The following is a 14,076-nucleotide window of genomic DNA, read 5'->3' as shown; positions in this document are numbered from 1 at the left end:
AGGTGCATTTTCCTCCACACCCACTTAGGTAAATGCAGATGACCACTAGTAGATATTATACATTTCCATCCCAATACCAGCATCTTTATAGAGACAAAAGGGACATATTCACATAGTACTATCTAAACCAGTCAGTGGAACAATTGTTAAATCCAGGTAAGTAATTTATATATATATTTTTTTTTAATAAAACATTTATAAATTACCTGTTCACGTTTTAAATTCTTATATTCAATGTAATTAATATAAAGTAAAACAATTTAAGCCATTTCACCAAACTTTGTGAGTGTCTGTTGACTTGATCCATTTGGTTTTGAGTGAGTTCAGATAGGGAGGAGAGCTGGAGCAACTGTGCTGAATACTGAATGGGGATACCCTCCAACTTATGAATATTATAACAGCAATCACATGTGGGAGAAAATTTGAAAGTACGCCGCATTAGAATAACCTCAAGATCATTTTACTGGTAGAGCTGAGTGCTGCATTGTTCCAGCGAAGTTACAGTCCTTTAGGAAAATCAGCAGTATTTATCATTTACAGATATTAAGATGAGCACAGACGGAGTGGAACACTCAGAGGCTCACCATGAACAAGCAGGTAAGGATGTTTCACCTTTCAATGTCTACTTTTAATTTGTCAGTTTGTCGTTATCTCTTGTCAGGCATATCAGAAAAAATTATGATGACATATATCTTGGAAAAGGATGTTTACTTTTCTCCATCGCTCCTGCTAAATGTATTTCTTGGTGATAGTGGTGTTAAAAACAAAATATACTTACAGAAAGACATTTCTGCTTATTCTTATGTTAAGATTACCCTACAAACATTTCATTTCAACATTTCTTTATTTGATAGCTTTTAGTAGCACAATATGATTTTGTTATTATTTACTACTTTTTAATTATGTAATATCTCTGAGGAATCATTGTGTGCTTAGTATCCCTGGATCTGTGGTACATACTTACATACAGATTTGTATTGAAAAATAGATAATTTTGCTTTTTTAATTGAAATGATTAACTGAAACAGACACATTTACTGAAACAGAACACCCCCAATAACATTGAATATTATACACTAATTGTTGACAGTAAATGTTTTAGTGTGTGTGCTTTTCTTACTCAAATGTTGTCATGGATTTTGGATGCAAGAGTATGTGGAGCCTCCAGGCTGAGCATGACAGTTTCACATTGCTATGGTTGTTTATTATTTCGGAAGTTCTGGTGTGTCTGGACATTTGTTTTGATAGCTATAGGCTGTATTTATCAATAACACTGTAAATGTGTCTCAACATTTCTTGTACAGTCCTTTGCTGATAAGTGGGCCATTAGGGTGTGTTGATTACCACAGTGTGAATAGTGAATTACTATTTCTCTGTATAATCTTTCTGATTGATAGTACCTTATCAACAGCCAACATCTCCCACCAAAAACAACTGGAATAAGTGTTTCTGAGAGTGTTTCTAAAATTGGATGTGTTGATTCTGTTGGTTGGCGGCTCTACCAGGATGTAATGTGTGTACCTCAAGCTGTTTGCAGAGAAGTTGTCACAGCCCCAGGTGATATGGACGAGGTGGTAAAATACAGAACAAACTAAATGAAAATGTGGAACTTGGATTCAGATAGAGCAGCATAGTGTATAGAAGTTATTTTCTTTGGACAAAATCTGACAAAATAGGCATTTAAAGTTCCATCATGCATTTGCCTCAGCTATCATTCAAGCAAATCACTTGTAAAAAGTCCAAATACATTACATATCCAAGTTAGCTGGACTTAAAATTGGGAGAATTTGAAAACATTCTGAATAAAAACTTTGGCAAATCTAGGAATTAATGTCAGTAGAACTTTCCTGCCCCAGAGTTGAGTAAACTTGAAGTCAGAGTGCAGCAGCAGCTGGGTGCCTTAACCTTTTATGTTGAATCAACTTCACCTCAAAGGATCCTCTAACGATCACACCAGATATGATTTCATATAATCTAACACTAATAGCCACAACACTATAAAAGACCATCAGGTCAGAGAGGAAATTATCACAATAATTTTACCCTGATAGCAATGATATCATGCATCTTTTCACACAGCTTGCGGTTCATTGTTTTATTGTGTTATTTTTCAACACAAATTAACCAAAATTAAACTAACAACTTGACTCCCTAATTGAAAAGTGAATTAAAAGTCTGCATGAAATATAGGTCAGAAAGAAAATTCTGTATATGTTCCCGAGTGGCGCAGCGGTCTAAGGCACTGCATCTCAGTGCTAGAGGTGTCACTACAGAGCCTGGTTCGATTCCAGGCTGTATCACAACTGACCGTGATTGGGAGTCCCATTGGGCGGTGCACAATTGGCCCAGTGTCGTCCGGGTTTAGCTGTGGTAGGCCTTCCCTTTGAGAAGATGTCCCCTAAGCTAATTGATATTGTATGATATATTACAACCTTAATCTTTTGGTGACATTCTTTCCAGAAACTGAATTAAGAGTCTATTTACTGAGTTATCAATATATTTTTATTGTATAATTACAATGATTAATTGCAGAAAGTGGCTTTCCAGATATCGCTCTCAGAGGTGCATTTGATTTCCATAGCAGTGTATCCTGGATGGACGGTGTTGACACTTGACTCAGAAACTGGCAGTCCCATGGCGTTCAGTTTAGACTGAAAACCTGTCTGAGTAGTCATCAAGAGCATGCAACCAGGCAGACTATTCTGAGTGTCAACTCCTTCCATCATCTAGAATATGCTGCTGTGCAAATCAAATACACTTTTGAAAGCACTATCCAGAGAGCCACTAAAGGTTTATGGTCTCTTCAGGATAAGGGTTAGAATAATGCAGGCAGTGGCCTGGGCTGGTCTAAGGGTCTAAAGGGCCTTACACATTTCATGCAAACAGAGCGATGGAGTGCCATATACGGTCCGTAAAAAAATTATAGCCACAGAAAAGTACATAGAACTACATGAAATTAAAAAAAACGATTACGCATTCCTGCGCCTGTCTCCCAACCCTTTATACCAACGTGACAGAATAATCGACCATTAAGGAAGACAGCGGGAATGGCCCGTCTGACAACGCTGCTACTGGTCCATCCGGCGCTGCCGCAACTTCGGCAGCCACAACGGGTCCGTCCGACGACGCAACTTCAGCAGCTGTAACTGGCCCATCCGACGCCGCTACAACCGGTCAGTCCGACGCCACTGCTACTGGTCCATCCGACGCTGCCACAACTTTGGCAGCGGCAACTGGCCCGTCCGACGACAACGCAACTTCGGCAGCTTCATCAGGTCCTGAACGACCCGCACTGCGTTCCTGTGATCGTCCTCGAGGCCGGTGTCATTGCGCTGCTAGTGCAACGCATCGGGGGGGGGGGGGGGGGGTTCTGTCACAGATCCCTCCGGAACCTTCATTACGCACACCTGACCACTATTCCCAGTGATTAATAATTGTATAAGTGTGTCCTTGGTATACCATCATCCCCAGCCTTCCGATGTTAAAATGCGATTGAACTGACATAAGGGTACTTGGATGCTGCCAGACAATTCTGTATAATACGATAGTACAATAATAATAATAATAATACAGTACACATAGAGTTCAAAGTTTTGTTCTATCCTGTGTTGCAAATGCTATCCCAGTTCAATTATAGTTCTGGGTTTAGAGTTAGTCAATGTGTGTAGTGCACCTGGGGGTCTGTAAACATTACAATGGAAAGGCCTGAAAAGGTTGTCAAGGCTACGCAGCTGATTTGCATGGCACCATAATTTCCATACTGGAAGTTTGGCCTGGGGGTGGGGGGGAGATTTCCATACTGTGGGTCGAGCAGGCACATCACTCTCCGCAAACTCCCAGAGGTCCTATTTGAAATTCAAATGAGGGAAGATTACCTGACACAGCAGACCTTTGAACTCTCTTTCTCGTATGGCATCGTTGTGTTGTAGGGAGGGTGCCAGTATCTTAAAGGGTTAATGTGATCATAACCTTTGTAATCATGCGCTCCATATGGTGGTGAATCATCCATATGGCTGTGTTGGATTTTTTTACACTATAGCCCTGATGAGGATATATATGGTCAGTGCCAAGAAACTGTCTAAATAAACTACATCTTGTGTATTTTTATCCTACAAATTGAGGACACACTTGTGAGGCACAAGGGCTTCTCAGTTTCAGTGGGCATGGCGTCTCAATATGTGGTTTGCCTGTAACACTTTATAATAACTTTCGTGAAATAAAATGCATAAACTATCTATAAACTATTACATCATTTGTAAACATGTATTAACAATTATAAGTATTATGAGCGTTACAATTTATAATAATTTATAAAATGTATGATAATTTAGCAACTATTTATAAACATTTACAAGCATTTATGCCTTATTCATGAAAGTTATTATAAAGTGTTAGCAATTTGCCTATTATTGAGTTGTGTATCTTAATTATCAAAAATCATCCATAATGTTATCCAGAGCGCTACTTCAGGTGTAGGCCTATTTTAATAAACAGAAAACCACAAAGTGGCCCTAATATGCTTGGGGATAGGTATGACATTGTAATTTATGACTGTTTAATCATTTATATTTACTTTCTCCTGCAGACAACGAACAAAATGGAATTGACTTCACCAGACAAGTGAGTATAGAAAACACATGTCATTTTAACTTCAGATTAGCTATCCATAAGTGGGAATGAATTGAACTGTGAGCAACTTTTTTTTCTTTTTTCTTTAATCTTTATTTAATTAGGCAAGTCAGTTAAGAACAAATTCTTAGAGAATAGATAGTAGGACATTACAGGAAAACTATGTTTATCATTTATTTTATATTTAAAAAAAAGGTTTTTACTTCATACCATATGGGTTCCCTTGTGGCACAGCAGTCTAACGCGCTGCATCGCAGTGCTAGAGGCGTCACTACAGACCCTGGCTCGATTGCAGGATGTGTCACAACCGGCTGTGATTGAGAGTCCCATAGGGCGGCGCACAATTGGCCCGGCGTCGCCCGGTTTAGGGTATGGCCGGGGGAAGGCCGTCATTGTAAATAAGATTGGTCTTGTACATGTAACAGAAATATTGATTGTGATGTCTGTCAATACTGAAAGTAATGTTCTCTAGTCTGTGGAAATCATGTAATAAGAACATCTAGTGTCATATTACATGAACTCAATACCACTTATTGTGAGTGTGCTGGACAGTTCCACTAAGATCATGACATCTTTTCACACTACTCTTTATATACCTCAAAATGTCCACCTATTATTAAAACCTATTATCTTAGTTTAGTTATTCCTAAACTATGTCTATCCATTTGGCAATGGGAGATTGTTAAAGGGAGGTTTATTGTTTTAGTCCTGGGGGTTATTTGCATACTACACTGCCTGAGGGGAGGGTGTTTATCAGAGTTCGTATCTTGTTTAACAAGTCCTGCAGCCTAACCCAACCGGTCAAGGAGCACACATACGCACACACACAGTTTCCCAACTCCAGTCCTCAAGTACCCCTAAAAGTATGCATTTTTATTGTAGCTTCTGATTTAACTTGTCAACTAATCATCAAGCCCTCAATTAATTAAATCAGGTGTGTTTGTCCGGGGCTACAACAAAAATGTGTGCTGTTGGAGGGACTGGAGGACTGGAGTTGGGCTGTTGGGGGAACTGGAGGACTGGAGTTGGGCTGTTGGGGATACTGGAGGACTGGAGTTGGGCTCTTGGGGTTACTGGAGGACTGGAGTTGGGCTGTAGGGGGTACACGAGGACTGGAATTAGGCTGTTGGGGGAACTGGAGGACTGGAGTTGGGCTGTTGGGGGAACTGGAGGACTGGAGTTGGGCTGTTGGGGGAACTGGAGGACTGGAGTTGGGCTGTTGGGGGAACTGGAGGACTGGAGTTGGGCTGTTGGGGGTACTGGAGGATCAGAGTTGGAATAACATTGATACTGTAGATGACAAGATAGAACAACCAGGCTGACATTTGGTCTATGTCAATTGGTCACACAATTGATATCCACATTTCCAGTGAAAACGACAAGACTGTGTTTATGTACTGTTATTCTTCTAAAGACAATTGCAACATCAAAAAGTAGGAATAGAAAAGTGAGTAATATTGTGATGTGATTGGTTTCCAGATCAAGACAGAGGTCCTCAATGACTCTCCCCATTCTGTCTTATCACACAAGACATGTCACCTGACACAAGGAGCCCCAATATCTGGTGGCCAGCTATCAGGGGTAGGTTACTCATCTTCTGTCTCAATATATCAGAGGCCTTTAAGTTCATCATTAATACAATTATATGAATGGGGGGGACCTGATCCTAGATCAGCACTCCTACCCTAATATGTTTGATATGTACAGCCCCTGGCCCCATGTTTAATGTCATGTTAAGCTATAATTATTTATCATTTTCTAAGAATGGGAGAAAACTCTCATTCCGTAATGAGGGCATTTGGATGGTTGTTTTTTGGTTTAGATCCAGGTCTCTCCTGCGAAAGAGATTGTATCTCAACAACTCAACTGGATAAATAAAGGTTAAATAAATGACAAATCTAAGATTGTATTTATGTTGTTTCAACAGGAGCTCTCCTCCCTGCACACCATGCAGCAGTTGGTGCTTATGCCAGGCTCTCACCACCTCTCACCCCCATCCTCCTTCCTCCTCTCACAGACACAACACACGGGGCACCAAGGTACACATGGACAATGAAATGAAAGGGTTGCAATATTCTGGAAACTTTCCCAAAAGTCACAGGTTTTTTAGCTACACCAGTTTGAGGACTCCCGAAATCAGGAGAGAATAAGCAGAGAGAGAATCCTCCAACTGGGAATCCTTCAAACAGGATTTCTGAAAAATGTAGGAAGTGTGAAAGTTACAATATCTATGATACTTCTCTAAATAAATTGAATGAATTAGTATTTTTTCCCCCGTGTAGCACTTCTGCAGCAGAACCTCCTCAGCTTTCCCACCCAGAGCCAGTCAGGCCTCCTCCAGCACCAGCCTGGGTTAGCATTGACACCTCAGGTAAAAATCCCACTTCTTACACCAGCTGACATGATTAGCTATACGGATGAGGCAGAGAAATGTAAGTAAAGTTATCAATAGGGCAACACTACAGGTCATGCATCCGGGTCCTTGAACTTGATAACAGAATTAACCCTTTACAGGACAGACCATGAGAGGGATAAGGATTTATCATAGAACTTCCAATGATAGTCAAATATATTAATATGAGGAATTATGAAGAGAGAAATTTGCATAAGACACAAACATATTCCATTTTTGCATGTACAAGGTTTCTAACAGTGCTATAATTTTCACATGGCTAAACATATACACACTTACTTTCGTCACCCATTTAACAGTATTCCTACTCACCACTGTGTTCCCTAAAGGCCATGAGTCGGTCGGGCCTGACGTCGTCGTCCATGGAAGGCCACCTGGACATGTCCCACCTGCAGGTCCCCAAACACATGGCCCCCCCCCAGCAGGATGAGGCCAGTGACCTGGAGGAGCTGGAACAGTTTGCCAAGGCCTTCAAACAGAGACGCATCAAACTGGGCTTCACCCAGGTAGCGAGGGCCACTGGCTCAAAATACAATACAACTTTATTATTTTTGCCATTTTATGTTTTTTTCCCAACCCCCCAGACACCAGAAATACTGATACACTAACAAAAGTGTCTAGATGCCACAGAACAGCGCCCCTTGAACGGGTTAGGGGTTAAATGTCTTGCATAAGGGCACAATGGCAATATGTGGCACCTAATATTGTGATTCTCAATCCCACCAGATATTTTCCTGTCAGTCCTGGGATTTGAAATGGCAACCTTTCAGTTACTGGCATGCCTCTCTAACCTTGAAGCTACCGCCACTGGCTCTGATTACTGATATGCCACCTAACTTCTGTACTTGGTGTATTTGCTCATTCTGATATCATTTAACTGTTGAAACACACATAGTGCAAAGCACTAACGGTTCTGGGGCCCCTGTGAATGTGAAGTATGAAATAATTTTTACATAACAAATTTTTGCTATCGTTCTTTTTTTACATCCGTTATTAGACAGTGGCAACGATGATGATTATGAACATGGTCTTTTGCCTGCTAATGCCTGCAATACAGTGAAGAAAACGATATGACAACAATAACGTCTAATGTAACTGGCCCCTCTAACAGTACAACCAGCCCCAGCTTGGCCCCCCCAGTTGAAATGGTCTAGAACCGCCACTGGCGCAAAGGCAGGAGTGAAGTGACTTAACATTTCTGTAGTCAACACACTTGAAGGAGATTAATAATGTAATACAGGTATTGAATTCATGACGTAGATTGAAACGAGATTATAATTTGGAAGTTTGCCGTAATCAGATTCAAATATGTTCACTGTGTGTGTATCAGGGTGATGTAGGCCTGGCTATGGGGAAGCTGTATGGGAATGACTTCAGTCAGACCACCATCTCCCGCTTCGAGGCCCTCAACCTAAGCTTCAAGAACATGTGCAAGCTGAAGCCTCTACTTGAGAAGTGGCTGAGTGACGCAGGTACTATACAGTATAACAATACACTGAGTATACCAAACATTAGTAACACCTTCCTAATATTGAGTTGCACCTCCGCTTTTGCCCTCAGAACAGCCTCAATTTGTTGGGGCATGGGATGCTGGCCCATGTTGACTCCAATGCTTCCCACAGTTGTGTCAGTTGGCTGGATGTCCTTTGGGTGGTGGACCATTCTTGATACACATGGGAAACTGTTGAGCATGAAAAACCCAGCAGCGATGCAGTTCTTGACACACTCAAACCTGTGTGCCTGACACCTACTACCATACCCCGTTCAAAGGCACTTTAATCTTTTGTCTTGCCCATTCACCCTCTGAACGGCATGCATACACAATCCATGTCTCAATTGTCTCAAAGCAAAAAAATCATTATTTAACCTCTCTCATCTCATTCATCTGCACTGATTGAAGTGGATTTAATAAGGCATCATAGCTTTCACCTGGATTAAGTTGGTCGGTCAGTCTATGTCATGGAAAGAGCAGGTGTTCCTAATGTTTTGTACACTCAATGTATATTTTGTAGATGGTTTGGTATTTCTCAGTCATTTACATGATGTGCCATTGCATGTCTTTATCAAATCAAAGTTTATTTGTCACATGCGCCAAACACAACAGGTGTAGACCTTACAATGAAATGCTTATTTACAGGCTCTAACCAATAGTGCAAAAAAGGTGTTAGGTGAACAATAGGTAAGTAAAGAAATAAAACAACAGTAAAAAGACAGGCTATATACAGTAGCGAGGCTATAAAAGTAGCGAGGCTACATACAGACACCGGTTAGTCAGGCTGATTGAGGTAGTATGTACATGTAGATATGGTTAAAGTGACTATGCATATATGATGAACAGAGAGTAGCAGTAGCGTAAAAGAGGGGTTGGCCGGGTGGTGGGTGGTGGGACACAATGCAGATAGCCCGGTTAGCCAATGTGCGGGAGCACTGGTTGGTCGGCCCAATTGAGGTAGTATGTACATGAATGTATAGTTAAAATGACTATGCATATATTATAAACAGAGAGGTGCAGCAGCATAAAAGAGGGGTTGGGGGGGGGGGCACACAATGCAAATAGTCCGGGTAGCCATTTGATTACCTGTTCAAGAGTCTTATAGCTTGGGGGTAAAAACTGTTGAGAAGCCTTTTTGTCCTAGACTTGGCACTTCGGTACCGCTTGCCATGCGGTAGTAGAGAGAACACTCTATGACTGGGGTGGCTGGGGTCTTTGACAATTTTTAGGGCCTTCCTTTGACACCGCCTGGTGTAGAGGTCCTGGATGGCAGGCAGCTTAGCCCCAGTGATGTACTGGGCCGTATGCACTACCCTCTGTAGTGCCTTGCGGTCAGAGGCCGAGCAATTGCCGTACCAGGCAGTGATGCAAACTGTCAGGATGCTCTCAAACTGTCAGGATGTTGCAGCTGTAGAACCTTTCAAGGATCTCAGGACCCATGCCAAATCTTTTTAGTTTCCTGAGGGGGAATAGGCTTTGTCGTGCCCTCTTCACGACTGTCTTGGTGTGTTTGGACCATTCTAGTTTGTTGATGTGGACACCGAGGAACTTGAAGCTCTCAACCTGCTCCACTCTCAACCTTCTCCACTTTACACACTATTTCTATGTCAAGAGGATATTCATTTTGTTATATTGGCTGGAAATGTATTTTAGAGGAAATGTATGTTGGTAAATCATGTTCATGCTCTTTCCAAATCAGAGAATTGCCCCTCTGACTCTATGAGCAACGCTGTCTCTCTACCCCCCCTAATGGAAGGCTATGGAAGGAAAAGAAAAAAGAGGACAAGCATCGAAACCAACATAAAGCTCACCCTGGAGAAACGCTTCCTTGACGTGAGTTAACTCTGTTTGTCCTCTAATATTGTCCCCTGCATTTCCAATCATAAATGCTGAAAATAATGTAGGAACTGTTGATATAAGTCGTATTTAAAAGCACTTTCCATGCTTTCCAGGGAGCAAAACAATCCACCATAATGCACATTGTTGTGGCACTTGAGTGACTACATAGCAGCCATTTTGAGTTAGCTGCAATGCTGACACATATGTTATGGCTTATTTTAAGACATTATAAAGGCTCATGCATGCTTATAACAAGTCATAAGCATTATGTCGGCAGGCTTTACAGTGTTAGCTACCAACGTTACTTTTTAGAACCCCAAGCCCAACTTGGAGGAGATGACACTGATTTCAGAGCAGCTACATATTATATGGCTTATTACAAGACACTATAAAGACTCATGCATGCTTATAGCACCTAATACCAATATTTCCATTCAGAACCCCAAGCCTAACTCGGAGGAGATCATGCTGATCTCAGAGCAGCTGTCTATGGAGAAGGAGGTGGTGCGGGTGTGGTTCTGTAACCGCAGACAGAAGCAGAAGAGGATTTACTGCCCCGTGTCCACCTCACCAATGAAATCACACAACTTCAACTCCAGAATGGTTAGCCTTAAATCTCTCAGTTATAACGTTTTGGGTTAAATTACGTATGTTTCTTCCTGATGGTGAAATGGCCAGCTCTGAATACGTACAGTAGCTCTCTATTTTCAAGTCAGTTTGAAAGTATACTTTCAAACAATGTTCATTGTTATGATAAGAGTTGTGTAATGAAAGAGTAGTGTGATAGTAATGCATAGTTACGCTACAACACATTTTCAGTGCATTGTCTTGTGTTTTGTCTCACCAGCCATCATGTAACTGTTGTTTCAGGCATCCACGTCCAGATCATACAGCCCTCCTGCTTCAGGAGGCAAGTGTAACCATATGTACTTGATATAATCTGCATTTAAGACTACTCCATACAGTCTGTAGTACTTAAGACCTGTATTTAAGACTATTTCACATAGTCTGTAGTACTTAAGACCTGTATTTAAGACTATTTCACATAGTCTGTAGTACTTCAGACCTGTATTTAAGACTACTCCATGGGGTCTGTAGTACTTAAGATCTGTATTTAAGACTACTTCATTTAGTCTGTAGTACTTAAGACCTGTATTTAAGAAAAAGTAAATGGCATAGAGACATTTTCTGTGAAATCGACACTGTGTGAGAAATCAAACCTATGAAACTAACTGTATGAAGTGTCAAGCTTTCTTGTGAAATCAGTATGCATGTTAAATTGAGTGTATTCCTCTGTGCTCTAGTGTCATCGAGTTCCTCTCCCAATAGTCCTAGTCGTGGGCCTTCGCCCGGAACACTCCGGTCTGGCTCCGCTGCTCTGACTTCTCAGGTCAACCAGTCCTTCAGCTCACCAGGGTAAGGGACACTTGCTCACCACAGCCAAGGACATGTGAACAGTGTCTATATCCCAAATAGCACCCCATTACCTATATAGTGCACTACTTTTGACCTGAGCCCTATGGGCCCTGGACAAAAGTAGTGCACTACATGGGGAATAGGGTGCCATTTGGGAGATACACAGAAGATTAGTCTAACACTGTATTGGCAACATGGTATTGTACAAATGAGAGATGAACCTGTTATCTTTGCGTTACAGGTCATGGTATCGCACATGGAACCCTACGTCCTATCACCACTGAGAAAGCCTGCCTGTTGTGGAAGAGAACTAAAACTATTGATGTCAATTAATGGAAAAAGAAATAGATACAAACCAGCAGACACACGTGAAGACCTTTTAAAATTCAATTGAGAAACTGTCTGCATTTGGAATCAAATGTGAAATGTCATAATCAATATTTATAGCATCAGTTTAGGGCACCTCTGAGGTCATATGCAGCACAAACTGAATTTGAGCCTACATTATCTATAAGAGCAAATTGGAAGCAAAAAAAAAAAAAAAAGTCAGGGACGGATTCTGTTAAACCTGCCGTTAGAAAATGTTGACGCAGCAACTGTTAAACTACTGCCCACGCACAAGTGGCTAATACAGAAAACTGGATCAATATGACCTAAATATGGTCTACCTGGTATTTTACAGTACTGTACTCTAACGTTTTGACTTTAGAGTCCAAATCACTGCAATTTCATTTGACCACCGGAAAATAAGACACAGTATGTCTGTATGCCACTATGTAGCCTATGCAGCTGTATGAGTTGGATTGAATTTAACTGCCCATGTATGTTTACAGTGCAGTTAATTTGGCCAGTTCAGGTGTGAGAATAAATGTGCGAAGGTGTATATATTAAAATGTCAGACAGCAATCTAAATAATGATGTTGCCTATTGTTTGTATTTTTATACAGTTGAAGTCGGAAGTTTACATACACCTTAGCCAAATACATTTAAACTCAGTTTTTCACAATTCCTGACATTTAATCCTAGTAAATATTCCCTGTCTTAGGTCAGTTAGGATCACCACTTTATTTTAAGAATGTGAAATGTCAGAATAATAGTAGAGAGAATGATTTATTTCAGCTTTTATTTCTTTCATCACATTCCCAGTGGGTCAAAAGTTTACATACACTCATTTAGTATTTGGTAGCATTGCCTTTAAATTCTTTAACTTGGGTCAAACGTTTCGTGTAGCCTTCCACAGGGCTTGGTGATGGCCACTCCAATACCTTGACTTTGTTGTCCTTAAGCCATTTTGCCACAACTTTGGAAGTATGCTTGGGGTCATTGTACATTTGAAAGACCCATTTGCAACCAAGCTTTAACTTCCTGACTGATGTCTTGAGATGTTGCTTCAATATATCCACATAATTTTCCTGCCTCATGATGCCATCTATTTTGTGTAGTGCACCAGTCCCTCCTGCAGCAAAGCACCCTCACAACATGATGCTGCCACCCTCGTGCTTCACGGTTGGGATGGTGTTCTTCAGCTTGCAAGCCTCCCCCTTTTTCCTCTAAACATAACGACGGTCATTTTGGCCAAACAGTTCTATTTTTGTTTCATCAGACCAGAGGACATTCCTCCAAAAAGTACGATCTTTGTCCCCATGTGCAATTGCAAACCGTGGTCTGTCTTTTTTATGGCGGTTTTGGAACAGTGGCTTCTTCCTTGCTGAGCGGCCTTTCAGGTTATGTCGATATAGGACTAATTTTACTGTGGATATAGATACTTTGTACCTGTTTCTTCCAGCATCTTCACAAGGTCCTTTACTGTTGTTCTGGGATTGATTTGCACTTTTCACATCAAAGTACGTTCATCTCTAGGAGACAGAACACAGTATGACGGCTGCGTGGTCCCATGGTGTTTATACTTGCGTACTATTGTTCGTACAGATGAATGTGGTACCTTCAGGCATTTGGAAATTGCTCCTGAGGATGAACCAGACTTGCAGGGGTCTACAATTTTTTTGAGGTCTTGGCTAATTTCTTTTGATTTTCCCATGATGTCAAGCAAAGAGGCACTGAGTTTGAAGGTAGGCAGTCAACTTAGTGAATGCAAACTTCTGACCCACTGGAATTGTGATACAGTGAATTATAAGTGAAATAATCTGTCTGTAAACAATTTTTGGAAAAATTACTTGTGTCATGCACAAAGTAGATGTCCTAACCGACTTGCCAAAACTATAGTTTGTTAACAAGACATTTGTGGAGTGGTTGAAAAACAAGTTTTAATGACTCCAACCTCAGTGTA

General features: G+C 41.0%; 1 protein-coding gene across 2 annotated transcripts; it reads left to right on the top strand.

The window, feature by feature from the left end:
- On the top strand, positions 1-12,701 carry pou2f3 (POU class 2 homeobox 3). Of its 2 annotated transcripts, XM_029699956.1 has the most exons (13): positions 1-156; positions 541-597; positions 4,586-4,620; positions 6,109-6,210; positions 6,557-6,668; positions 6,912-7,000; positions 7,372-7,548; positions 8,373-8,514; positions 10,234-10,367; positions 10,812-10,976; positions 11,244-11,283; positions 11,678-11,789; positions 12,031-12,701. In XM_029699956.1, the coding sequence occupies exons 2-13, from the start codon at positions 549-551 to the stop codon at positions 12,071-12,073; spliced, it is 1,200 nt and encodes a 399-aa protein (XP_029555816.1). In that variant the 5' UTR covers positions 1-156; positions 541-548; the 3' UTR covers positions 12,074-12,701. The 2 variants fall into 2 exon arrangements, with proteins under 2 accessions (XP_029555816.1, XP_029555815.1); XM_029699955.1 differs by lacking the exon at positions 1-156 and having other exon boundaries at positions 435-597.
- The last annotated feature ends 1,375 nt before the right edge of the window (positions 12,702-14,076 follow it).

Source organism: Salmo trutta, chromosome 19 (assembly GCF_901001165.1).
Source record: "Salmo trutta chromosome 19, fSalTru1.1, whole genome shotgun sequence".
Lineage (NCBI taxonomy): Eukaryota > Metazoa > Chordata > Actinopteri > Salmoniformes > Salmonidae > Salmo > Salmo trutta.
This window is presented reverse-complemented; position numbering and strand designations above follow the sequence as displayed.